This window comes from Accipiter gentilis, chromosome Z (assembly GCF_929443795.1).
Source record: "Accipiter gentilis chromosome Z, bAccGen1.1, whole genome shotgun sequence".
Classification (NCBI taxonomy): domain Eukaryota; kingdom Metazoa; phylum Chordata; class Aves; order Accipitriformes; family Accipitridae; genus Astur; species Astur gentilis.
The window spans coordinates 675,909-701,828 of NC_064919.1; the positions used below are offsets into that span (position 1 = coordinate 675,909).

General features: G+C 64.9%; 5 protein-coding genes across 8 annotated transcripts; 1 reads left to right on the forward strand and 4 right to left on the reverse strand.

The window, feature by feature from the left end:
- Positions 1 to 220: 220 nt before the first annotated feature.
- Positions 221 to 8,505, reverse strand: DPF1 (double PHD fingers 1). 4 transcript variants are annotated; one of them, XM_049796599.1, is made up of 12 exons: positions 8,385 to 8,505; positions 6,536 to 6,696; positions 5,634 to 5,726; positions 5,405 to 5,532; positions 4,442 to 4,528; positions 4,246 to 4,324; positions 4,034 to 4,159; positions 2,901 to 2,951; positions 2,538 to 2,657; positions 1,058 to 1,170; positions 887 to 968; positions 221 to 787 (listed from the first exon to the last, which is right to left on the reverse strand). In XM_049796599.1, the coding sequence occupies exons 1-12, from the start codon at positions 8,414 to 8,416 to the stop codon at positions 717 to 719; spliced, it is 1,143 nt and encodes a 380-aa protein (XP_049652556.1). In that variant the 5' UTR covers positions 8,417 to 8,505; the 3' UTR covers positions 221 to 716. The 4 variants fall into 4 exon arrangements, with proteins under 4 accessions (XP_049652556.1, XP_049652557.1, XP_049652555.1 ...); XM_049796600.1 differs by having other exon boundaries at positions 2,538 to 2,600; positions 4,442 to 4,531; XM_049796598.1 differs by having other exon boundaries at positions 4,442 to 4,531.
- A 1,994-nt stretch (positions 8,506 to 10,499) lies between these two features.
- On the reverse strand, positions 10,500 to 16,505 carry NUMBL (NUMB like endocytic adaptor protein). The gene is made up of 10 exons (XM_049794630.1): positions 16,120 to 16,505; positions 15,232 to 15,374; positions 13,377 to 13,451; positions 13,233 to 13,307; positions 13,000 to 13,140; positions 11,936 to 12,092; positions 11,549 to 11,839; positions 11,276 to 11,431; positions 10,693 to 11,172; positions 10,500 to 10,519 (listed from the first exon to the last, which is right to left on the reverse strand). Exons 1-10 carry the CDS (start codon positions 16,262 to 16,264, stop codon positions 10,500 to 10,502), a joined length of 1,683 nt encoding a protein of 560 aa, XP_049650587.1. The 5' UTR covers positions 16,265 to 16,505.
- A 136-nt stretch (positions 16,506 to 16,641) lies between these two features.
- COQ8B (coenzyme Q8B) lies at positions 16,642 to 20,394 on the reverse strand. Its single transcript, XM_049796590.1, has 13 exons — positions 19,960 to 20,394; positions 19,809 to 19,875; positions 19,377 to 19,454; positions 19,138 to 19,260; positions 18,567 to 18,652; positions 18,315 to 18,455; positions 18,153 to 18,234; positions 17,950 to 18,043; positions 17,715 to 17,856; positions 17,508 to 17,615; positions 17,328 to 17,393; positions 17,147 to 17,233; positions 16,642 to 17,043 (listed from the first exon to the last, which is right to left on the reverse strand). Exons 1-13 carry the CDS (start codon positions 20,095 to 20,097, stop codon positions 16,726 to 16,728), a joined length of 1,530 nt encoding a protein of 509 aa, XP_049652547.1. The 5' UTR covers positions 20,098 to 20,394; the 3' UTR covers positions 16,642 to 16,725.
- Positions 20,395 to 20,903: 509 nt separating this feature from the next.
- On the reverse strand, positions 20,904 to 22,962 carry ACTMAP (actin maturation protease). The gene is made up of 6 exons (XM_049796612.1): positions 22,776 to 22,962; positions 22,037 to 22,105; positions 21,838 to 21,962; positions 21,622 to 21,751; positions 21,469 to 21,539; positions 20,904 to 21,350 (listed from the first exon to the last, which is right to left on the reverse strand). Exons 1-6 carry the CDS (start codon positions 22,922 to 22,924, stop codon positions 21,073 to 21,075), a joined length of 822 nt encoding a protein of 273 aa, XP_049652569.1. The 5' UTR covers positions 22,925 to 22,962; the 3' UTR covers positions 20,904 to 21,072.
- Positions 22,963 to 23,116: 154 nt separating this feature from the next.
- Positions 23,117 to 25,708, forward strand: SNRPA (small nuclear ribonucleoprotein polypeptide A). Its single transcript, XM_049796609.1, is given in 8 exon segments — positions 23,117 to 23,142; positions 23,526 to 23,616; positions 23,713 to 23,885; positions 24,423 to 24,599; positions 24,682 to 24,801; positions 24,803 to 24,856; positions 25,039 to 25,127; positions 25,229 to 25,708. Coding segments are annotated over 7 exon segments (846 nt in total). The 5' UTR covers positions 23,117 to 23,142; positions 23,526 to 23,543; the 3' UTR covers positions 25,389 to 25,708.
- Positions 25,709 to 25,920: the final 212 nt, after the last annotated feature.

A 25,920-nucleotide genomic window follows, 5' to 3' on the forward strand; every position in this document is an offset into this window, starting at 1 on the left:
ACCTTGTTGTCTTATTTAATATCCTCCCCCCATAATTTTTGCTAATAGGAATAAAAATACTGCCCCCTTCCCCCCCCCCCCCCCCCAGCCCCACCCCAGGCCTGTGTTTTGTAGCTTGAATTTGGGCTGGAAAGACAATATAAGTGGGAGGAGGACAACACCACAGGCCCCCCCTCCATTTTGGGGAGGGAGGGGGGCACAGAGACGAGGCGGGGGGGGGGGCGACTCTGCCCATGGTTTAATGCACAGACACTCAAAGCACACACCGACAACAACACGATGGGGAGGGCACGGCTTCGCTTTTTTTGAGGGGGGGGACAGTGGGCATCCCACAATGTGGGGTGCCCCCCCCCCCCCCCCCGTAGCCCCCCCTTCTCCCCCCCCCCTTTTGCACCAGGAACAACAGATACCCACCACATGGAGCAGCTCAGCTTGGGGGGGAGCCCACTGCCCCCCACCCCCAATTAAAATAAATACCCCCCCCCCCCGGGCTGGGGGGAGGGGGGGGAAGACACAGGGGCTGCCCCCCCCCCTTCATTTTCACATCATGCAATGTCTTGCCCCCCCCCCCCCCCCCTCCCTCTTCACCACTTCCCCCCCCCCCCCCCAGCTCCGTTATGGCTTTCGGTAGGATTTGGGTGGCAGGTTGGGGGGGGGGGTTGGGGGGAGGATTTTGGGGTGCGGGGGGGGGGGGGTCCAGCCGCCCCCCCCCCCCCCTAAGTGAGGGTGATGTAGGCTGATGCCTTTTCCTTCAGCTGCCGGAGACAGAGGTGACAACTCCAGCTGCCTGTGGGGACACACCGGGGGGGGGTTGTGAGTTGGGGGGGTCTGTCCCCCCCCCATCCCTCCTGGCCCCCCCATGCCCCCCCCACCCCCAAACCCTCACCTTCAGGGGGTTCTGCCATGGGGGGGCTCAGGCAATACATGTGGTACCCCCGGTCGCAGTCATCACAGAAGAGCAACTGGTCCTGGGGGGGGACATACACACAAAAGGGGGGGGAGTCAGTGATGTTGGGGTGCACGGGGGGGGGTTGGAAGGGTCCAGGGGGGTCCGTACATCATTCTCGGAGGTGCCACAGAGGCTGCAGGACTTGCACTCGATGCATTGCCAGCGGTAGGTGCGCACGGCCGCCGTCATGTTGACGGTGAACTGCAGGCAGGAGGGGTGGCCTGGGGGGGATTGGGGGTGTCAGGGGGGACACGGCCCCCCCCCCAAGCTAGCCCCCCCCTCCTCCTCCTCCTCCTCCTCCCCCCAGGCCACGCGGTGGAAGCACACGGGAACTGCACCACACACGCGTGAGTGTGCAGAAGTTCATGGGGGGGGCGGGGGTGGCTGAAGGAGACATGGGAGTGTGCACAAGCGTGTGAGCATAGGTGAGCACTTGCAAGCGTGAGCATGGACAAGTGTGGGGGTTTTTTCAGCACACATGACTGCACGTGAACATGTGTGAGCATGTGCAGGTGTGGGGTAGCGTGCATGGGCGTGCACAAGCATGTGTGAACACGCACAAGTGTGTGTGCATGAGTGTGTGTTAATGTGTGAATGTGTACAAGCACGTGTGCATGTGTGAGTCTGCATAAGCATGCACGTGTGTGAGCATGTAGAAGTGATGTGCATGAGTGAGCACGTATGATCATGTGTGAGTGTGCACAAGTGCATGTGAGCCTACGCGAGCACGTGCAAGCGTGTGCGTGTGTGGGTACAAGCATGTGTGAGCATCTGAGCATGCACACTTGTGGGTGAGCTTGCATGAGCATGCCTGAGTGTGGTTTTTGAGCATGCACAAGTGCACGTCAGCGTGTGCAAGCATGCACAAGCATCTGTGAGCATGCACGAGTGCATGTTAGCACACGTGAAGGGGCCCAAGTGTGGTTTTGAGCAAGTATAAGCGTGTGGGAGCGTGTTGGGGAGTGCACTCAAGCATACATGTTCAAGTGTGTGGGAGCATGTTCAAGCATGTTGAAGTATGGGAGTGTGTTGGGGCATGTTGGGGAGTGTGTTTGAGCATGTGGGAGTGTGTTTGGGTGCATATTCAAGCATGTGGGAGCATGTTTGACTGTGTTTGAGCATGGGGGAGCATGTTGAGGAGCATGTGGGAGTGTTAGGGAATGTGTGGGAGCATGTTAAAGTGTGTTTGAGGATGTGGGGAGTGTTTTGGGCCATGCTGGGGAGCAGGTTCAAGTGTGTGGGAGCGTGTTTGAGCATGTGGGAGCGTGTCAGGGAGTGTGTTTGAGTGCATTCAAGTGTGTTTGAGCATGTAGGACTGTGTTGGGGAGCATGTTGGGGTGTGTTGGGGCATGTTCAAGCATGTGGGAGTGTGTTAGGGAGTGTGTGGGAGCGTTGGGGAAGGTGTTCAAGCATGTGGGAGCATGTTCAAGCGTGTTTGAGCGTATGGGAGTGTGGGGGAGTGTGTTGGGAAGCATGTTCAAGCGTGTGGGAGGATGTTTGAACGTGTGGGAGTGTGTCGGGGAGTGTGTTGGAGCATGTGGGAGCGTGTTGGGCACATTGGGGAGCGCGTTGGGGCGCGTGGGGGTACCGGCACGTCCGCAGTCGGCGCAGGAGATGAGCTCCTCGGGGCAGCCGGTTTTCTTCGCGCCGCCTAGACAGAAATCACAGTAACCGTTTGGGGCCACCGGCCCCTCGGGGGCTGCGCGAGCTGAAAGGCAGCAGAGAGACCCCCCGTCAGTGGGCAGGGGGGCGGGCAAGGGGACAGGCAGGACACCCCCCACCCCCTGTGGACCCAGCCCCCCCCCCCCCCCCCAATTTCTTGCAGCCCAGGCTGCAGAGGGACCCCGAGTTTGCCCCACACCCCATAGCTGCACCCCAAAGTGGGATTGACCTCCCCCCGCCCAGCAGCAATGGGGAGGGGTTGGGGATTATGGGGGGGGGGGGGTGTTACCTGTGTTCCTGCGCTGGTTTTCAGGGACCCAGTTCAATTCTTTGTAAAACTCTGGGGGGGGGGGGAAGGAAAAAAAAAAAAGAGGATGAAGGCCACCCCCCCCCCCCCCCTTCACACGCCCCCCCGGCAAGCATCCGGGGTGGGGGGACCGAGGCATCCGGGGTGCCCCCCTCCCCCGCCGCACCCATCGCTCTTTGTGTGCGATGCTGCACAGCACACGGTTGTCATGGAAACCGGCTGGGGATGGGGACCCCGGGGGGGGGGGCCCTGGGTGTGACACCCCCCCATATACCCCCCCCTCCCAGCACTCCTGGGACCTCCAGATGAGGCGGTGAACCCCCGAACCCCCCAAAATAAGGCAGCCCCCCCCAACACTTCTGGGGACCCCCAGATGAGGCCAAGACCCCCCAAAATGGGGCAGGGACACCCCCAGCACCCCTGAGACCCCCCAGATGGGGCCACGACCCCCCCCCAAATGGGGCAGCGCCCCCCCATCCAGCACCCTTGGGACCCCCAGATGGGGCAGGGCCCTGCCCAGCACCCCTGAGATGCCCAGACCCCCCCCCCCCCGGATGGGACAGGGCTCCCCCCAACACCTCTGGGCACCTCCAGATGGGGACAAGACCCCCAGGACCCCCCAAAATGGGGCAGGGACCCCCCTCGAGCACCCCTGGGATCTCCAGATTGGGTAGGGACACCCCTCCAACATCCCTGGGACCCCCAGATAGGGCAGGGACCCCCATAACCCCCCAAAATGGGGCAGCCCCCCCTCCAGCACACCTGGGACCCCCAGATGGGGAAGGCACTCCCCCTCAAAACACTTAGGACTCCCAGATGGGGCCACGACCCCCCCCCCAAGTGGGGCAGGGCCCCTTCCTCAACATGCCTGCGACACCCAGATGTGGCAGGACCCCCCCCAAACACCCCCAAAGAGTGCCAAGACCCCCCCCCCCGCTCCCCCCCCCCCCAATTCAAACAAAGACCTCAGTGCCAAGACAGAGACCTTCCCCTCCCCAACTCCCCAACCCCAAAGAAACCCTTGGGGACTCCCTCCCCCGGGGGGGGGGGGGGGGGCGGACACGACAAGGGGAGGGGGCAGGAGGTGTATGCCCCCCCCCCCCTCCAAAACTCACGCTTGTGGTGGTTCCTGCGAGGGAGGGGCAGGCGCTCGCCGTGGTCCTCCCCCTCCTCCTCGGCCAAATGCGTGTGGGTGTAATGGTAGCTCAACCCCGGGCGGTTCTTGTAGCGCTTCCCGCAGACTTTTGGGGGGGGGGACACACATTGGGGGGGAGTTGTCACCACCCCCTTAATGTCGTGTCCCCCCCTCCAGCCTTGTCCCACTCACTGTCACACACGTAGGGCTTGTCCCGGTCCTCCAGCGCGGTGGCATCCTGCCTCTTCCGCATGGCTCCGATGCCATAGGCCTTGGGGGGGGACCACAGGGTGTCAGGCCCACTTTTGGGGGGGACACGGGACGGGACAGGTGTGTCCGCTGCTGTGTGTGTCGTGTGCCCCCCACCCCGCCATCTCCAGGCTCCCACCTTGCCCTTGGCTTTGTTTTTGCGGCGGGGGGTGTCATCCTCCAGCTCGTCCCCCTCTGGTTCGTGGGGGAATTCACCCGGCGGCGGCTTCTGCGAGAGGCTGGGTCAGGGATGGACGGACGGACGGACAGACAGGGGATGGACGGACAGACAGACAGGGACACCCCCCCCACACACACACACCCCACACCCCCCAACCTTTGTGGGTCAGGGATGGGTGGATAGACGGACAGGGGGACAGACAGGGGACACCCCCCCAACCACCACCCTCGTGGGTCAGGGATGGACGGAGGCTGGAGACACAGACAGAGGGATGGGGATGGACGGACGGACATAGGAGAGAGGGGAGAGCAGACAGACGGACAGACAGGGGTAGGAGAGAGCGGACAGATGGACCGACAGGTAGGAGTGTGGAGAGAGCGGACAGACGGATGGACAGGTGTAAGGGAGAGTGGGCGGACAGACGGACGGGGTAGGAGAGGTGGGAGAGCGGACAGGTAGATGGACAGGAGTAGGACAGAGGGGAGAGCAGATGGACGGACGGACAGGGGTAAGGGAGAGTGGACAGAGATGGACAGGGTTTGGAAAGGGGAGAGCAGACAGACGGACAGACAGGGGTAGGGGAGAGTGGACAGACAAACAAGTGTAGGGCAGAGTGGACAGACAGACAGGTAGGAGAGAGGGGAGAGCAGACAGACAGACTGATGGATGGGGGTTAGGAGAGAGTGGACAGACAGACGGACGGGGTAAGGGACAGCAGACAGACAAATGGACAGGGGTAGGGGAGAGGAGAGAGCAGACAGGTAAACGGGCAGGGGTAAGGAAGAGCGGACAGACGGACAGACAGGCAGGAGACAGGGGGGAGCAGACAGACGGGACGAGTGGGTGGCCTAGATGGATGGACGGGTGGACGGACAGGGCTGGCCAGGCCAGAGGGAGGGATGGACAGACAGCCGGACGCACCGGGCACTCCAGCACCGTCTCCTCTTCCTTCAGTTCCACCTTCTTGTCCCCGGGCTCGGCGCAGAGCAGAGCCTCCAGCACTGGCCCCTCGGGGAGCCCCCCCTCCTTCTTCAGGGGGGCTTCGCAGTCTTGGGGGGGGGGGGGGGGCAGAAAGAAGAGGGAAGGGTCGGGGGGGGTCCCGAGGGGATTCCCCCCCCCCCCCCCCCCCAAAAAGTCCTGCTATTCTTACAGGGCCGCAGCCGCGGATCTTCCAGGATGTTCAGCCGCCGTTTCTTACGCCAGCAGCGTGCCGGGTAGGTGTAGATTTGGCCCGGGGCCAGGCCTGGGGGACCCCCACGTCACCGGGGGGGGGTGTCTGGGGGACCCCCCCCAACTTTGGATACCCCAACTCACACACACACACTCCTCCCCCCCAGACAGACCCTGATCCTTGACACCCCTAATCGCAGCTCGGATCCTGAACCCCAGACCCTGAACCCCAATACCAGCCCCTGAAGCCCAAAACCAGCCCCGAACCCCAATATCAACCCCTGAACCCCAACCTCTGAATGCCATTATCAGCCCCTGAACCCCAATACCAGCCCCTGAAGCCCAAAGCCAGCCCCTGAACCCCAATATTGGCCCCTGAACCCCAACCCCTGACCCAATACCAGCCCCTAAACCCCCAAACCAGCCCCTCAACCCCAATACCAGCCCTGAACCCCAACCCAGACCCCTCCCCTAGACCCCAGCCTCACACACCAGCCCCAGCCCTGGGACATCCCCAGGGTGCCCAGGGGTGCAAGGGGATGGTGGCCACAAGCGCAGGGACGGTAGCCACGGGCGCAGGGGTGCTGGCCACGGGTGCAAGGGACCACAGTGGGTGCGAGGGGATGGTGGCCACGGGAGCAGGGAGCGGTGGCCACGGGTGCAAGGGGCCATGGGGGGTGCAAGAGGCCATGGCGGGTCCAAGGAGATGGTGGCCACGGGCACAAGGGTCCACAACGGGTGCAAACAGACACCGGCCGCAGGCGCGGGGGTCCGCCGGCTGGCTCTGCCGGTGGCGGGTGCTGCCCGATGATCGGCGGCTAGCGGGGTTGGGGGTGAGGGTGCCCAATTTGGGGGTGGGGTTGGGTGGGTGGGTGCTCTCACCGGGGCCGCGGTGGGTTTTCTCCATCCAGATGTAACAGTTGTTCTGGGCGACGCCGGTCTGGGAGTCGAGGAAGGGCAGGCGCATGCTGCGCTCGGCGCAGAGCCGCGCGTTGTAGCTGCGGCAATGCTCCAGCGCCTCGCGGTAGAACTCCTCGCCGAGGCTGCGGGGCGCGGCGTCAGGGTGGGGGGACCCCCACCCAAAAAAAAAAATCTACCCGCCCACCCACCCGGCGCATCGCGATCCGTCTTTTGCCATCTTGAACGCCAAAATCAACCCCAACGTCCGCCAGGAGCGTCAGGGCCTGTCGCAACCAACCGGCGCCCCAAAATCTGGCAGCACCCTGGGGCATCACCCCCACCCCGCACCCCAAAATTTGATACCCCCTGGGGCATCACCCCCACCCTGCACCCCAAAATCTGACAGCGCCCTGAAGCATCATGTCCTGTCACCCCAAAATCTGACACCACGCTGGAGCATCACGGTCTCGCACCCCAAAATCTGGCAGCACCCTGGAGCATCACAGTCTCGCACACCAAAATCTGACACCACTCTGGAGTATCACTCCCACCTTGCACCCCAAAATTTTAAATTACCCCGGGGCATCATGGCCTGGCACCCCAAAATCTGGCACCACCCTGGAGTATCGCCCCGACCCTGCACCCCAAAATTTGACACCACCTTGGGGCATCATGGCCTGGCACCCCAAAATCTGACACCCCCCTAGGGCATCACCCCCACCCTGCACCCCAAAATCTGGCACCACCCTGGAGTATCGCAACCTGTCACCCCCACACACACACTCCACCCCCCCGGGGCATCACAGCCCCTCTGCAGGGCCAGGGTGTCAGGGCGGACCCCCCTGACCGGAGACAACCCCCCCAGCACATCACAGCTGTCACACCCCCCCCGGCACCCCAAAATCCGACACCATCCAGAAGCATCACAGCCTGTCCCCGCCCTGCACCCCCAACACACCCCCCCGCCTTAAGACCCCCCCAAACTCCCCCCCCGGACCCTCAGTGCCTCCCCCCCAGCAGGGTTTTTTTTTGGGGGGGAGGGCAGACACGGTCCCCACCGTGTCCCTAACCCCGGGTCACCCCGACATCGGGGAGGGAGCCCCCCCCCCCCCCCGGAGGGTCGGGCAGGTAAAACGGGGCCGGGGGTTGGAGCGGGGGGGGGACACACACACACGACACAAGTGCACGAGCGGCCGGTGCCAGCGGGGGGCGCCGGGTCCAGGCCACTCGGGTCCCCTTCCCGGGGGGGGTGTTGAGGGAGGGGGGGGGGGGAGTGGGAGGGGGGGCGGGGTCCGGCCCGGCCGTCTGGGTCCCTCCCCGCCCCCAACACCCGGACGGACAGTGGGGGGGGGGGGGGGGGGGGGGGTCCGGGGTTGGCGGGGGGGGGGGACACACGACACTGACGACCATCGGGACCGGGACCCCTCCCCTCCGGTACCCGCGGAGGCGGGGGGGGGGGGGTGTCTATGCCCGGTGGGTCTCGTCTCCCACCGGTACCGGGGCGGGGGGGGGGGGGGGGGGGTGGGTGTCCGTCCCTGCCGGTGCCGGGGTCTCCCCCACACCGGGTGGGTGTCCCCTCCCCGCCGGTACTGGGGGTGTCGTGTGTGTGTGTGTGTCCCCCGTGGGTCCCTCCCCACCGGTACCGGTGCCTTCATCCCCACCGGAGCCCCAGCTCCATCCCCGGTGGGTCCCTTCCCCACCGGTACCGGGGCGGGGGGGGGGGGGGAGGCGGTGTCCATTCCCGGTAGGTCCCTCCTCGCCGGTACCGGGGGGTTCCCCGGGTGTGTTGGGGGGGGGTGGGTGGGGGTCGCGGTGGGGGGGGGGCACTCACCATTTGAGGGGCTTGTGCAGCGCCGTGGCCATTTTGCGCCGCCGGGGCCGCTCCGCCGCTCGGGCACGGGGAGGGGGCGGCGGGGTTCAGCCCCGGTTTTTCCTCCGCTCCCCCCCCACCCCCCCCCAACAACCACCCCCCCCCCAAACCCCCCCCCCCCCCCCCCAACCCGGGTCCAGGCTCACGGATCGCTCCCCGGGACCCCCCCACCCACCGGGGAGGGTCCCGGTCCCGAAGAACCCCCCCCCTCCCCTCCCGCTGCCCCCCCCCCCCCCACCCCGGTCCCCGCCGGTACCGGGCGGGCGGGGAGGGCTAGAGGGGGGGATAAGGGGGGGGGGGGGGCTGCGGGAGGGACTACATCTCCCGGCATGCCACGCCCCGCCCCCCCACCCCCCACCGCCGGCCCCTATTGGGCGGGGGGGCTGTCAGTCACCGCGGGGGTGGGGGGGCTTGCTGGCTGCACCCCCCCACTGCAACAGCCCCGGGGTGGGGGGCGTGAAGGGCCGGTGTCGTGTGTGTCGTGCCCCCCCCCCGGGGCCACCCGTGACCCCCCACACCCCACGGCTGGGGCGGGGGGGCGGCACAAGCCCACCCGGGACACGGTGCCCCCCCCCCCCCCCCCCCCGCGCCGGTGCCGGTACCCGCTTTCCCCCCCCCCCCCGGTGCAGATGCCGGTGTCGCTGCCCTGTGCCGGGTGCCACCCCCCCCGTGTCGGTGCCCCCCCCCCGTGCCGGTGCACTCACGCTCTCCGCGGGCCGTGCAGGGCCGTGGCCATGCCCCCCCCCCCCGCCGCCGCCGCCGGGGCCGTGCCGCGCCCCGGCGCCTCATTCATCCTCCGGGGGGGGGGGGGGGTATAGGGTTGGGAGGGGGAGGTTAGGAGTGGGCTGGGGGGGGGCGGCCCCATCCCACCCCCCGCACCCCGGTAGCTTGGGAAATGTAGTCCTGGGGCAGCGACCCCCGCTGCCCCCCCCCCCCGCCCCCTTACAGCCCCCCCACTGACGACACCCCCTCTCCAACCCAGGAACCCCCACCCAGACCCCCCCAGACCCCGACAGATACTCCCCGAGCCCTACAACCCCCCCCAAAGACCCCCCCCAGACTCCCATAGAACCCCTCAGCCCCCCCATAATGCCCCCAGACCCCCCCTCCCGGGCCCTATAAACCCCCCCCCGACCCCCCCAGACCCTCATAATGCCCCCAGACCCCCCTTCCCAGCCCTATAAACCCCCCTCAAGACCCCTATAGCCCCCATATTGCCCCCAGACCCCCCCTCCCAAGCCCTATAAACCCCCCCATAATCCTCCCAGACCCCCCCTCCCGGGCCCTATAAACCCCCCCAGACTCCCACAGACCCCCTCAGTCCCCCCTTAATGCCCCCAGACGCCTCCCCCCCCCCCCGGGCCACAGGGTACACGGGGGAGGGGGAGGCACTGGCAACTGGGGAAACTGAGGCACGGGGGGCGGGGGGGGCTCCTGCAGCAGCGGCCCCTTTAAGAGGCGGCCGGGTTCCCGCCGGTTGCCATGGCAACGGCCGGTGCTCCAGTTCCTTATGCAAGATAAGGCGAGAAATGCAGATTCTATATAGAGAGCTCTGTATTTTATATCTATAGGTGTGCAGGGGTGTGCACACGCGTGTGCGACGGCCCCGGCCCCTCCTCCGCTCCTCGGTACAAAAAACAGGGCGGGGGGTGACGGGGGGGGGGGGGAGGAAATCAGGGGAAAGGGGAAAAAAATTTAAAAAATTAAAATTCCGAACGCCTCGCACGAGGGCTTCGCAAGGGTTGGGGGGGGGGGCTGCTCGGCCACGAACCCCCCAGCAGTGAGGGGCTGCCCCCCCCTTCCCCGGGGGGGGTATTTTTATATATATTATATTAAATTAGATAAAAATACAAAAATCTCCTCATTTTAAGTTAAGAATACAAAAAAACCCCACAACTGAAGAGAATTTGGGGGGGTGTGTGTCTCTTCCCCTCCCCCCCCACCGGGGGGGCTGACCCCCCCAGGGCTCTAGGGAGGCGGGTCCTGATGGCAGCAGAGAGGCCGCCCCCCCCCCCCCCCATCTACACCCCCCCCCCAAGGGGGTGGGGGCGGCAGTGAGGACCCCCCCCCCCAGCCTCAACTGGGATCCCCCCAACCTCTGGGGGGGAGAATGGGGACACTCCCCCCTCCAGCCTTTCACAGGGGTACTGGGACCCCCCAAGCCTACAGCTGGGAGCACTGGGGACCGCCAGACTCAGGGCAGGGGTGGGGGAAATTGGGACACCCCCCCCCCCCTCATTCAGGAAAGGGGGGTGTCCCCCCCCCTCACAGCTCAATCTCAAATGTTTTCTGGAGGTCCCCGGCAAAGGGGTTGGGGGGTGGCGGGGGGGGGGGGGCTTGGCCCCCAAAGCCGCCCATTGCACCTCAAAAGGGTCTGGGGTAGTTTCGGGGGGGCCAAGGGGGCGGGGGGGCGTTAGGACCCCCGGGGTGGGGAAGGGGGGGTTAGTTTTGGGTGGTGCGGCAGCAGCACAGAAGATGTTGGCCACCATTTGGGAGGGGGTGATGCCCACCACGGGTACGGCGGAGGGGTAAAGCCCGCCGGGGATGGGAGGGGGGGGCATGAAAGCAGCGGGGAGGGCCCCCTCATAACCCAAAGGGTGTGGGGGGGCAGGGGGCCCGGTGCCCCCCCCTCCTTGCTGCTGTCCCATGGCCGCCTTGGAGACCTCCTCCAGCCACCGCTCGGCCTCCGAGGGGGTCCGGCGATGGCGGGGGGGGCCTGGGGCCCCCCCCTCTGCCCACGCTGCCGGGCCTGTGGGGAGGAAGAGGAGGGATGAAGGGCTGGGGGGGGTGTACAGGAGGCCCCCAAATAAGCAGGGAGTCCAATATATCGGGAGAGGGGGGGGGGGGATTACCTGTGAGGCCCCCTGCCTCGGCCGGGGGGGTGGGGGTGCCGTTGGGGTCCCCGATATTGGGAGGTGGGGGGGGGCAGGCGAAGGAAGCGTCGATCTGACTGCAAAGATCGTTGATCCCATCACCGACCCCGGGGGGGCTTGCCTCCACCTCTGACCCTATAAAAATAGAGGGGGGCAGGGGGACAACACACAACACACATAAGGCCAAATGATGCCTCCCCCTCCCTCCCCCCTAAAAATTAAGTTCCCCCCCCCCCCCCAAAAGCCCCTCACCGGGGCCTTGGGCCTGGCCGCCGTCTCGGCGCTGGAGGGTGGAGGGCAGCTCGTTGAGCCGGAGCGAAAGTTGCCGTTTAAAAGGAGAATTTTGCCGGCTGAGGTTGGGAAAACCGCGGAATGAACCTTGCCGTACCAACTGTTCCAGGGGAGCGTGACGACGGGGGATGGCGCATTGAGACCCCCCCCCGACCCCGACCCCCCCATCCATGGGTGACGCCGCCATCGCCGGTACCGGTGAGGTGCTACCGGGTTGCGGTGGGATGGGGGGTTTGGCAGGGGGGATCTCATCTGCGGGGTGGGGGGGAAAAGCAAGGGTTAGGGGTTGTTACAACCATCCCACCATCCCAACACCACCTTTAACCCCCACCCCCCTAGGGTGCTCACCCCGTTTTTTGTCGGGGGCGCGGAAGGAGCCCTCGCGGGTGACGGGGGGGCGGGAGGTGTCGAAGGCGGCCGTGAGGCCACATTCCTTCTCCCGCCGTTGTTTGCGTTCCAGGCAGGCAGCGAAGGCGCAGCCCACAGCGTGGCTCAGCCGCTCGCCCTGTTTGGGGGAGGACGGGACGGGACAGACGGACGGACGACGACACATGGGGGATGTCCGGGTAGAACCGGCAGCCCCCTCCTATAAGCAGTTGTGGGGGGGGGGGGTGTCTTATATCCCTAAGCATCCCAATATCCCTGATGCCACAGCATCCTGTATCCCCATCCTGGAACATCCTCTGTCACTAAAAACGGAGCATCCCCTATCCCCAAACCTGGAACATCCCATATTCCCAGCCCCAGAGCCTCCTATATCCTTGACCACGGAGCATCCCGTATCCCCAACCCCAGAGCATACCATATCCTCAACCCTGCAGCCTCTTGTATCCCTGACCCTGGAGCATCCCATATCCCTGACAGCAGAGCATCCTGTATCCCTAAACCTGGAGCATCCCGTATGCCCAATCCCAGAACATCCCTTATTCTCAACCCTGCAGCTTCTTGTATCCCTGACCTGCAGCCCATATCCCTGACCCCAGAACCTCCCAAATCCCTGAGTATCCCATACATCTGTCCCTGAGCATCCTGTACCCCTGAGCCCAGAGCATCCCACATCCCTAAATCAGGAGCATCCCATATACCTGATCCTGCAGCTTCTTGTATCCCTGAGCCCAGAGCATCCCCTATCCCCGACCCTGGAACATCCCGTATCTCCAGCCCTGGAGCATCCCGTATCTCCAGCCCTGCAGTCTCTTGTATCCCTGACCCTGGAGCATCCCCTATCCTCAGCCCTGGAACATCCCATATCCCCAAACCTGAAGCATCCCATATCCATGACCCCAGAGCCTCCTAAATCCCTGAGCCCAGAGCACCCTGTATCCCTAAACCTGGAGCATCCCATATCCCTGACCCCACAACACCCCATATCCATGACCCCGGATTCTCCCATATCCCAGCCCGGTACCCACAGAGTCCTTGAGGGCCAGGAAGCAGTGGCAGATCCAGCGGCGTGTGGTGCCGTCCCGGCAAATATAGGAAAAGGCTTTGTCGAAGTTGCGGTCAGGGGCACAGAACGAGACCTTCTCGATGGTCTGGTCAACAAGGAGGTCCTGGCGGGCAGGGGGAGGTGAAGGGGGAAAGGGGGGGCGTGTCACCCAGGACCCCCCGACCCTGACCGGGGACACCCCGAGCACCCACTCACCTTAGTCTTATCGTCCACCACGCGGAGCCCATCCGCCGACACCCACAGCACCGACTTCACCGCTTTCCGGCCACTCTGTGAGGAAGTGGGGAGTCAGAAGTGTGTGGGGGGGTGTTGAGGGCCCCTGGGAGGGGAAGCGCTCACCGCTTTGAGCTTCTTCACAGCCTCCTCGCAGACGTGCATCCCCCGTGACTCGTCCACCTCCGCGTGTCCCAGGTACTGTGGGGGGGCACACCTGTCAGGGGGGGACACCCCCGAAACATCCCTGTGCTACCCAGGCTGGAGCATCCCGTATCCCTGAGCCCGGAGCATCCCATATCCCATATCTCTGACCCAGAGCATCCTGTATCCCTAACCCTGGAGCATCCCACCTCCTGTATCCCTGACGCCAGAGCAACCCGCATCCCTGACCCCGGAGCATCCTGTATCCCATACCCCTGAGACTGGAGCATCCCGTATCCTTTCCACCTGAGCATCCCACATCCCCTGCCCCAGAGCATTCTGCGTCCCTCAGACTGGAGTATCCTATATCCCTCGCCCCAGAGCATCCTCTGTTCCAGAGCATCCCATATCCTTTCCACTGAAGCATCCTGCATCCCCACTCCAGAGCATTCCCTATCCCTCACCCTGGAGCATTCCCTGCTCTGGATCATCCCATATCCCTGCCCTGCAGCATCCCACATCCCCACCCTGGAGCATCCCACATCCCTTGCACCAGAGCATCCCCCATCCCTCACCCCAGAGCATCCCTTGCCACAGAGCATCCTGTATCCTGTATCCCTGATCCCAGACCATCCCACATCCCCACCCCAGAGCAACCCTTATCCCTCGCACATGATCATCCCCTGCTCCAGAGCGTCATGTATCCCTGACCCCAGAGCATCCTTTATCTCTTGCACCAGAGCATCCCGCATCCCTTGCACCGGAGTACCCCCTGCTCCAGAGCGTCCTGTATCCCCACCCCAGAGCACCCCATATCCCTTGCACCACAGCATCCCCTGCCCTGGAGCATCCTACATCCTATATCCCCGTCCCTGAAGCATCCTGTATCCCTGACCCCAGAGCATCCCATATCCCTTGAACTAGAGCATCCTGTGCTCCGGAGTGTCCCATATTCCTGACCCCAGAGCATCTCTTGCACTGGAGCATCCTGCATCCTGTATCCCTTACCCTGGAGTATCCCATACCCTTTCCACTGGAGCATCCTGCATCCCTTGCACCAGAGTATTGCATATCCCTTGCCCCAGAGCATCCCCTGCTCTTGGAGCATCCTGTATCCCTGACCCTGGAGCATCCCATACCCTTTCCACTGGAGCATCCTGCATCCCTTGCACCAGAGTATTGCATATCCCTCACCCCAGAGCATCCCCTGCTCTGGAGCATCCTGTATCCCTGACCCCAGAGCATCCCTTACCCCTTGCACCAGAGCGTCCTGCATCCTTGATCCCACATCCCGTAACACTGCCCTGGAGCCTCCCCTGCCCCACAGCATCCTGTATCCCTTACCCCAGAGCATTCCACATCCCCACCCCAGAGCATCCTGCATCCCTTGCACAAGAGTAGCCCACCCACATCCCTCGCCCCGGAGCATTCCTTCCACCGGAGTATCACCTACCCTGTATTCCCGATCCCACAGCATCCCACAGCATCCCACATCCCCACCCCAGAGCATCCCATATCCCTTGCACGGGAGCATCCCATATCCCTCACCCCAGAGCATGCCCTGCCCTGGAGCGTCCTGTATCCCTGACCCCGCAGCACCCCACATCTGCGTCCTGGACCATCCTGTATCCCTCATCCCAGCACATCCCTTGCACCACATCCTGTATCCCTGACCTCAGAGCATCCCGTATCCCTGTCCCAAAGCCTCAATACCGGCTGGCACAGGAAGATCCCACAAGACTACCCCAAACCGCCTCCCCCCACTGCCACGTCCTGGCATTCAGAGTGGGGGTTTTTGTGTTGGGGGGGGGGGGGGGTTATCCCTGCTCCCGCTCACCCGCACGGGAAAGCTGCACTTCCCGCGCCGCACGGCCTCCTCGTCCGCCTGCCACTGGTGCGGCCGCGCCGCCTCCGGCACGTAGGCCGGCTTCTTCCGACGCAGGCTCTGCCGCAGCTTGTTCATTGCTGACCCCCCCAGGCCTGGAAGGGGGGGGACGGACGGGACGACACAGGGCTGAAGACCCCCCCCCCCCTGCAAAAAGCCCATGTAAGCCCCTTCCTCAGGGCTGGCTTCCCCCAGAGATGGTTTTTTTTGGGGGGGAGAGGCAGTCCTGGCCCCCTCACTTTGATGTCAGCATCTCCAGACTGAACTGGGATGCTGCTGTGTGTGTGTGTCCCCGGTTATACTTAGCCCCCCCCCACCCCCCCCCAGACGCTGGGGGCATTGGAGGAGGGGAGTGGGGACATCAGGAGAGAACACCATGGCTGGAAGGGGACGTGGGGTCCTGGGGTGGGGGGGCTGTGCCCCTGCAGAGGCTGGGAACATTGCGGGGGGTGGGGGAGGGACACGGTCAGCATGGCTTGCAGAGTAACTGGGGACATGGGGGGGTCGGGGGGGGGCGCAAAGGTGGACCTGACACTCCCCCCCGCCCGCCCAGCACCAGGGACCCCCGGAGAGGCTACCACGCTTGTGTGCCCCACCACCACCACGGGACCCCACGCGTGTCTCCCCCCCCAGGACACCCCAGAACCGGGGGTGTCGCCTGTATGTGTCGTGCCCCCCCCTCCCAGCCCCCGGGGTCCCGCGCTGACGGGGCACGGACCAGGCGGAGGCCATCGCGGGGCTTGGGGGCACGGACGGGACCCACCGGCCCCGGTTGCCCCCCCTGCACCCCGGGGTCCCCCCCTCCGTGTTCGTGGGCCCCCCCCGGGGGCGCCGCCTTACCCGCCGCCGCGCCCGGGGCTCGGCCCCCGTTCGGCTGCGGCCGAACGCGTTCGGCTCCGTTCGGCTCCGCTCGGCCCCCGTTCGGCTCCGGGGCTGTGGCTAGAGGGCTGCACGCACGCGCCCGCCGCTCCCCCGCCCTCCTCATGCATATGTAAACGAAGCACTGCCCTCCCTTCTCCCAGCCCTGATAGCCCCGCCCGCTGATTTCGCCACGCCCGCTTCATGAATATGCAAATAATACACCACCCCACCACCTCCCCGCCCCCGTCGGAGCTGTGCGGGGCGAGACCAGCGCGGCCCCGCAGCCATTGGCTGGCGGGGTCATGAATATGCAAATCAGCCACACACCCCGCACTCCCTGCTGTCCCAGCCCTCCTCCATGTGGCCCCCCTCCCATAAACCGGGACCCGACCCCCCTCCCCAAAGCTAACCCCCCCCCCCCCAACCCCAAAGCACCCCCCCCCCCAGCCCAACCCCCAGCCCCCCCCCCCCCGGGGGAGGCACATCACCCACTCCCAGCACCCATTTGGGGGTGAATTAATTTTATTTGGGGGGAAGCAGCCTCACGGTGGGGGGTCTACCGGTTCGGGAGGGCAGTCCCCCCGATTAGAGAGGGGTCTCCCCGATTTGTGGGGGGTCTCCCGGATTTGGGGAGGGGTCCCAGTAGCGGGCGTAACGTTCCTCGAAGAGGTCGCGGCAGGGAACACAACCCCCCAGGCGGGCGCAGGCCAGGAAGGCGCCTGCCATTTTGCGGTGAAGGGAATAGGTTTGTTCAGGGGGGGGGGTCAGGCGGTACCGTAACATAACGGGGAGCAACGCCTGCACCCGCCGGGCCGTCCCCTGACCCCCAAAATCAAAAGGTTGCCCCCCCGAAAAGGCTTCGCCCAGGATCATCACCGCATCCACGTGAGCTGCTTCGAATGCCTACAATAGGGGAGGTTGGGTGGGTAAGGGAGGGGGCACCCCCAAAAAGATTTTGGGAGGGGATTGGGGGGGGGGGGGGGCACCTGCTCCCTGAGACCCTCACCTTGGTTTCGAAGCCTGTCAGGAATTTGAGGTCTCGGGATTTCTGCAGCACCTTGGCCCGGTCACCATCAGCCGCAGCCCGGATCACCTGGGGATGGAGAAGGAGCAGGGGGGGCACAGCATGGAGTTGGGGGGGTGGGGGGGGGTGCGCAGAGTACACACACACCACCACCCCCCCGTACCTCGATATAGTGATCCGTGAACTCCTTGTCGAAAGAGCGGCTTGCCCCAAAATCCAACAGAGTCACCTGAAGAGGTGTGGTGGGGGGATATGGATGCTCAGGGGTCCCATTGGGAGTAAGGGACTCATTTTTGGGCACGGTGGTCTCTACAGTGCGCCCCCCCTGCCCCCAAATGCTCACCCTGTGCCGGTCAGCGTCGTAAAGAAAATTTGCCCAGTTTGGATCCGTCTGCATGAAGCGAAATTCGAAAAGTTCCCGCAGGCAAAGGCGCAGGAGGTTGGTGCAGATCTGGGGGAGGGGACAGAGGAGTTAGGGGAGCTAGGGGGGTGGGCACAAAGGGCTTTCCCACCTCCCACAAAAAAACCCAAACATCTAGGACTGACTCACCTGGTCTCGCAGGGCCTGAGGGAGATTCCGGCACTGGTCGAGGGGGACACCACTCCCCAGCTCCATGGAAAGGACACGGGACGCCGTCAGCTCATCCACGACCCGCGGCACAGAGAAAAAGGGGTCGTCCCATAAAAGTTTCCTGGATGGGGGGGAGGGTGCGAGGCAGGCATGGGGACCCCCACCACCACCCAAACCCGCCCCCATGCTCCCCCACAAAGCCCCCCTACCCTACCTGAAAGTGCGGGCACAATCAGCTTCCCGGCGGTAGTCGCATTCCCACTCCAGCTCTCTCTGCAAGACCTCCAAGGATTTATCAGCAAAAAGGCCTAGACAGGAAAAAAAAAGGACTTAGAGAATCCCTCCCACTAAGAATTTGGGGGTGTTCTGCCCCCCACACACCCCCACCTCTCCCAGGGGAATCGGGGTCCAGCTCACCCTCCGGCAGCACCACGCTCATCTTGAGCAGAGAGAGAAGATTGTCGATGTCGCTGCGAATACTCCGGGCGATGCCAGGATACTGTGGAAAAACAAAGGTGGGGGGGATATAAGTGTTGGGGCACCCTCAGTCTCCCAAAATCCACCCTCCCTGGGGCTCACCTGGATCTTCACGGCCACTTCAGTGCCATTCCGCAGCACCCCAAGATGCACCTGCCCAATGGAGGCGGCAGCGAAAGGCATCTCCTCAAAAGCTGACATTTTCTCCCGCCAGCCAGGGCCCAGCTCCTCCTCCAGCACTTGCTGTGGGATGTGGGACGAGGGGGGGGGGCTCAGCTGACATCCCCAGATCCCACTTCCCCTGCTCGCCCTCCCCATACCCCAAGGCCCCACACTCCCCCAAAAGTTGCTCACAGTGGTCTGCCAGCGTGGCATGAAGTCAGCACTTTGCCGGACGCGCTCGAAGATCCGCTGCAGCTGCGGGCTGAGGAAGCTGGCGTCTGGTGGGCAGGGGGAAGTGTTGGGGAGCTGGGACCCCCACACCCAAGCCCAAAGCTGTGACACCCCCACACCCCACCCCTGGAACCTCCCCCACCCCACTCCAGAGATGTGAGACCCATGCACCCCATCCCGAGGACCTCCCCACCCCAAAGCCATGGGACCACCCCACCCCAGAACCATGGGACTCCTTCACTCCATCCCCAGAACCCCCCTCACCCACCCCAAAGCTGTGGGACACCCCCACCCCATGCCTGGGACCCTCCCACCCCACCCCAGAGCAGTAGAACCTCCCCCCAACTCACCCCTGCGACCCTCCACACCCGCAGCACCCTGAAACCCCCAACCCCCCACTTTCAACCCAGAGTTACCCCAAGGCTGCTCTACTCCCCTGGTGTGCCTGGGGGGAGGGTGGTGTCTCAGTGCTCCTGGGGGGGGTGGGTCTGGGTGCCCCTTGGGGGGGGTCCAGGGTTGGGGGGGTACCCACCTTGGATGCTGAGCATCTGCCCCAGCTTAAGGGCAGCCCCTCGCACCCGGCAGAGCGTGGCCACGATCCGCTCAGCGTTGGCTTCCGAAAGGAGGGGGCTGGAGTCCAGTGGGGAGCCGGTAGCTGAGGGGGGGGGGGGGGGAGGGGGAGAGCACAAGCTAGGTGAAGCCTCCCCCTCCCCAAAGTTGTGTGTGGGGGGGTGATTTGGGGTGACCCCCCCCCCTCAACCCCGTACTCACCCCGGGGCTTGCCCTCGCCGCTCAGCCTTGCCCGTGCCACCTGAGCCAGGGCCCCCACGCCGAGACCCACCGCCAGTCCTGGGACACACACACACCCCAGAGAGGACCCCCCCAGGCTGTCCCCCCCATATTCCCAAGCCCACCCCCTGCGGAAGACACCTCCCCCCTCCTCCTCCTCCCCCCCTAGACTACCCTTATCTTTCTCTTCCTTCCCCTGCCCTGAGAGCCCCCCTCTTCCTCCTCCCCCCTGAGACCCCCCACTCTCTTTCTCTTCCCCCCCCAGACTCCCCTCCTCCTCCTCCCCCCCGACCCCCAGCCCGACCCCGGCTGCCGACGGATCGACCTCCCACGCGCCCCCCCCCCCAGCCCTGACCCAGAGCGGGGTGAGAGAGCCGGGGGCCGCCTGCCCGTGTCGCGCCCCCCCCCCCGTACCTCCGAAGCTGGCCAGCCGTCCGAGGCGGGAAACGGGCACCCGCCGCTCCCGGGCTCTGTCGCTGAGCTGGACACACACACAAGGAGGTGGGGGGCCGGACCCGGGGGGTCCCCCGAGGCCGTGTCCCCACACACACACAAACACACTCACCTTCTCCCGGGGGGGGTCCGGGCGGCCCCGGGCCTCCCGCGCCCGCCGAGCCTCCTCAGCCGTGAGGCCCCGTAAGGCCCCGTCCCGGTGCAGCCCCCGCAGGGTGACGGGAGGGGTTTTGGGGAGGATCGCCGCCATGGCGAAGGGGTTTAGGAGGAGCGGAGGGGTCAGGGGTCAAAGGGCACCAGGGTGCCTGGGCCGGTGAGCTCCGTTCACGTTCGGTCCTCTCCGCGCCATCCCGACGCTTCCGGGTTTGCGGCTCCGCCCTCCCCACCTCCCACCAATGGGAGAGGACGACTTTGCGGGGGGGCCCCACCCATACCGGAAGCGCACATGCGCGGAAGCGCCGCTCCCACGGCACCCCACTGCGCATGCGTCCCAGGACACTCTCCCCCTCCCTCGTCCTAGGGTCCTCCCCCGGTGACCCCCACCCCCCTGGACCCCCCCCCCCCCAACCCTAAGACAGACCCCCCCAGAAGGGGGGACCCCCACGCCTAAAACCCCCAGGACCCCCCCAAGACAGCACAACCGAAACTGGGGACCCACACCCATCCCCTTGAACATTCCCACCCCAGGACCCCCCAGAACCCCTCCCCCCCAGGAGGGGGAAACCCCCACCCTAATACCTCCCCAAAACCCCTTCAAAACAGCACAACCAACACCAAAGACCCCCCCACACTCCCTCAACCACTCCCCCACCCCCCCAAACTCCTCCAGGACCCCCCCAAACTCCAGACCCCCCCAGGAGGGGAAACTCCCACCCTAAACTCCCCCCAAAACCCCCTCAAAACAGCACAACTATCAGCAAGGATCCCCCCTCCTACCCCCTTAACCACCCCCTCACCTCCCCCCACCACTCTGAACCCCCCCAGACCCCCCCAACCCCCAGATCCACACCCCCCCCCCCCAGAAGGGGAAACCCCCACCCCTAAAACCCCCTCAAAACAGCACAACCAACACCAGTCATGTCCCCCCCCACCTTTCCTTCAACCAGCCCCATTTATTGAGGGGGGGGCTGTGTGCCCCCCCCCTTCAATCCAGGGGTGCAGCAGCACGACCTTCCCCCTCAGGCCAACCCCCAGCCCCCCCGGGGGGAGGACGTAACGATGGCCGTCATTCTCCCGATGGGGGCTCAGCTCCTTCAGCTGCGCATTGCTGCCATGAAGCCCCCCCAACCCCCAAAGTTGACAACGGGGGCTCTTCCCCTGCTGCGCCAACACCAACACCCCCTCTATTGGGTGTGCGTCCCCCCAAAATAATTCTTCGCCCCCCCCCCAATATCGTTCCGTCCCCCTTAAACCATGATGAGGGGGGGTGAAAGAGATTGGGGATTTCGAGATCTTGCCGGTAGTTTGGGCTCAATGCCTCGCTGCGGATGCCTAGCAAAACACCTTGGGGGGCAACAGACACGGGGGGGGAATGTCACACTTGGGGTGCCCCTCCTGCTGCAAATGGGACCTCCACACGCACCTGGGGGGGTGCAGTAGCCTTTCCGTCCCACCCCCTTACCCGTCAGCACAGCCCAATGGGCTTTGTGGCCGCGACGGCAGCAAGGTTCATGGTTACTGTCCTCGTCGTAGCTGGGGTGACGTTAAGGGGGGGTTTAGGGGGGATATCAGGGTGAATTGGGGTGTCCCCCCCAAAAAAAAGACAGCAGGATACGGCACGAGGAGGGGGAGCCCCCCAAGGAGGTGACGCAAGATCCGAGGCCTGTTGGACCCTTCCAAACCCCCCGAAAGTAACTCGGCACGACAGGGGAAAAGCTCCTCAGCCAGCACCGCCATGTCAGCCGCTGCGGGGACAAAATTAGAGGGGGGGCGGCTAGAACCCCCAACCTCACCCCAAAAAAGGGTGTGTGTCCCCCTCATCTCACCATACCTGAGAACATCTCGCCCCGGGCAGTGAAGCCGCGTTCCCGCGCTGTCCGCACCAGCTCCTCCAGCCCCACGCTGTGGGTGGGGGCCAGCAGCGATGCCGCCATCCATAGGGCCACCAGCCCGCACCTTTGGGGAGGGGCACAGGTTGGGGGGGTACAGCATCCCCATATTGTGTGTCCCCCCAGAAAAAAAAAACTTACTGGGGTCCGTCTTGGATGAGGGGCGGCGCCGGACGGTGGAAGAGGAGCCATTTCAGGGGGCTGCTGAGGCTGGAGGCAGGGGGGGGGAAGGTTTAGGGGGAGCAGGGGACACCCCTGGGAAGCTGAGGCAGGATGGGCCAAGTCGCAGGGATGCCGCAGTGAGACACCCCCCACACAGAAGGGGGGAATCCTCCAGCTACACCTGCCCCCCACCCCAATCAGTAGGGTCTACCCACCCCACACCCCAGGTCAGGCAAGACCCAGGACACCCCCGCCCCCCCCCCAGTTCAGGGTGGGCCCAGAACCCCCCCTGGACACTCCTCTCCCTGTGCAGGCCAGACCCATGACAACCCCCCCCCAGGTTAAGGCCAGACTTAAGACCCCCCATGGTTCAAGGGAGGCCCAGGACCCCCCTGCGGTTCAGACCAGGTCCAGGACCCCCTCCCGGAGGACCCCGCCTCCCCGTGCAGGCCAGACCCAGGACACCCCCCTCGGCTCAGGCTAGACCCAAGACCCCCGTCCAGTTCAAGGTGGGCCCAAGACCCCCAGCCAGGACCCGCCCCGCGGTTCAGGGTGGGCCCAGGACCCCCCCGAGCTCCCCGCCCGGTTCAGGCCAGACCCAAGACTCCCCCCCAGTTCAAGGTGGGCCCAGGACGCCCCCCGAGACCCCCCCCCCCCGCCCCGGTGCAGGCCGGGCCCAAGACCCCCTTCCCCCGTCCCGCTGCTCCCCGGCCCCCACCTCTCCCGGCGCCGCCGCAGCAGCTCCCGGACGCCGCCGTCGTCCCCCAAGGCGGCACCGGCCCGTTCCAGCGCGTCCCGTAGGACCCGGCCCGGCGGGGGGGGCGGCGGCGGCGGAGGGGGCGGCGGCGGCGGCGGAACCTGGGCCATACGAAGGTCAAAGGGCAGCGGGACGGAAACGCGAGGTCAGAGGTCAAAGGTTTCCCCTCCCGCCCGCCGGCTAGGCCGTCCTCGTTGTGATTGGCCAGCGCCCCAGGCACCCGCCTCGCTCTGATTGGAGGAGCCGGCGGTGGGCGGGCGAGAGAGGCGTTGCCGCGCGGCTATTGGCTGGTTAGAGGCGGTGCACGCGGCTGAGGCAGTGGCGGGCGGTGAGAGGCCGCGCTGGGCCCGGGGGGGGGGCTCCGGGGGGTCCCGGGGGGGTCCGGGGGGTTCTGAGGGGGTCCAAGGGGGGTGTGAGGGCTCCGACACGGACACGACGTCCCTACGGGGTTGGAGGACCGGGGTGGAGCGACCCCGGGGCTGGGTGTGGGGGGTTAACCCTTTTTTTACCGGGGGGGTTAACCTCTTCCTCACTGGGGGGGCCTGGGGCATTCCCCAACCTCCCCACACAGACTTTGCCCATCCCTGGGGCCGCTTTCCTACGGGGGGGTCCTCCCTCCCCGAGTAGCCCGTGGGGGTTGGGGGGTTAAAGGGGAGGGGGGGCCTGCCCCCCCTCAGCCTACCCTCCAGCCCCCCCCATCTCTCCCCGCAGGCTGGGCGGGGGCCCGACATGGCAGTGCAGGATCCGCGCCCCAACCACACCATCTACATCAACAACCTGAATGAGAAGATTAAAAAGGATGGTAAGGGCGGGGGGGGGGGGGGGGGGGGGGGGGGGAGGTCTTGCCTTCCTGCCCGCTCACTCTCCTCCTCTTCCTCCTTCCTTTTTTTCTCCCCAGAGTTGAAAAAATCCCTCTACGCGATTTTTTCGCAATTCGGTCAAATCCTGGATATCCTGGTGTCACGCAGTTTGAAGATGAGGGGTCAGGCCTTCGTCATCTTCAAGGAGATCAGCAGTGCCACCAATGCCCTGCGCTCCATGCAGGGCTTCCCTTTCTACGACAAACCCATGGTGAGCCCCCCCCCCCCCCCCCAAATCCTCATGGAGCCATCTCAAATCCTTGTGGACACCCCCCCCAGATCCACGTGGAGCACCCTCAGTCACCACAGAGCCCTTCAAATCCCCATGAAGCTGCCCCAAATCCCCATGGAGCCATCCTAAATCTTCCTAGAGCCCCTGTACATCCATGTAGAGACACCCAAATCCTCACGGAGCCTCTCTACATCCCCATGGAGACCCCCAAATCCCCATGGAGCCACTCCAAATCTCTGGGGAGCCCCTCCAAATCCTCATGGAGCTATCCCAAATCCTCATAGAGTCCCCAAATCCCCATGGAGCCCCCAAATCCTCACGGAGCTCCTCCGCATCCTTGTGGAGCGTCTCCATGTCCTCATGGAGCCCTCCCAAATCTCTGTGGAGCACCCACAATCACCATGGAGCTATCCCAAATCCTTGTGGACCACCTCCAAATCCTCATAGAGCCCCCCCAAATCCTCATGGAGCCCCCCCAAATCTGTTCCCACTCACCCCTTGCTTTTTTCCCCGTAGCGGATCCAGTACGCCAAGACGGATTCAGATATCATTGCCAAAATGAAAGGAACTTTTGTCGAACGTGACCGGAAACGAGAAAAAAGAAAACCCAAAAATCAAGACACACCGGCAGCAAAGAAAACCGCAGCTGGAACTGGAGCGGCGGCAGCAGGCGGCGTTCAGGGAACCGTCCCGGTGAATTGAGGGAGGAGTTTTGTGTAGTGCATTTTGGTTTGGGCGGGGTTTATGGGCACTGAGCCCCTCTTTTTTCCCACAGGGAATGCCGCCATTGAACCAGGCTCCCCGTATGATGCACCATATGGCGGGGCAGCCCCCCTATATGCCCCCGCCGGGGATGATCCCCCCACCCGGCATGACTCCCGGTGGTATTCCCCCGGGGGGCCATGCCCCCCCAGCAAGTGATGCCGGGCCAGATGCCCCCGGCGCAGCCGGTGAGTAATGGGATTACCGGCACAACCCCCCCCCTTCCCAAAATTTGATGCTGAATGAAGCACGGCATCTAAAAAAACATCCCGAACCAGGAGGGAAATGGGGGGTGGGGTGTGTGTGAGCCTTTTGGGGGGGCCCCCCTGCCTCCTTTTGGGGCTGACACCCCCTTTTTCCCTCACCCCAGTTATCGGAGAACCCACCGAATCACATCCTTTTCCTCACCAACCTGCCCGAGGAGACCAACGAGCTGATGCTCTCCATGCTCTTCAACCAGTGAGTTTCTCAGGTTGGGGGTGAAACAGGACCCCAGGGAGGGGTCTAGGGGGGCCCTGTTGACACCTGTCCTCCTGTCCCCCCCCCCTTTCTCCCCCCAGGTTCCCTGGTTTTAAGGAGGTGCGGTTGGTACCGGGCCGGCACGACATCGCCTTCGTTGAGTTCGATAACGAGGTGCAGGCGGGGGCCGCCCGCGATGCCCTCCAGGGCTTCAAGATCACCCAGAACAACGCCATGAAGATCTCCTTCGCCAAAAAGTGACCCCCCCTCCAAAACCCAACCCCCATCACCCCCTCAAAACACCCTGCCAGCCCCCTTGCTACCCCCTCTTTGCCCTTGTCCCACCCCCCCCCCGAAGGTAAGTTCGCCCCAAGGCGGCCGACCCTTCCCCCCCCACCCCTTCCTTTGCCCCCCCCCCCTCCTTCACCTCCCTCATTTCTGAAACCCGGGGGGGGTCTGCCCCCCCCTTCCCGCTCTAAGCATTGTACCCAGGGTCTCTTTGCAGACATTGCACCTGGAGCCTCTTTACCCGCCTCCCCCCCGAAATAAACCCCTCTGTGTCCCACTGCTTGTTTGCTCTGCTGCTGGTGGGGAGGGGGGGGGGGGGGGGGGTTGGGGTCAGGGCGGGAGGGGGGGGAGTTGGAGGTCGGGGTTAGGGCTAGGGTCAGGACTGGGGGGGCCCCAGGGCTGGGAGGGATTGGGGGAGGGAGGGTCTTCGGGCGTTGGGGGGGGGGCTTTGTGGACCACCCCCCCCCCCCCCCAAGCGGTTCAGGGCCGGGCGGAGTTTAGGACC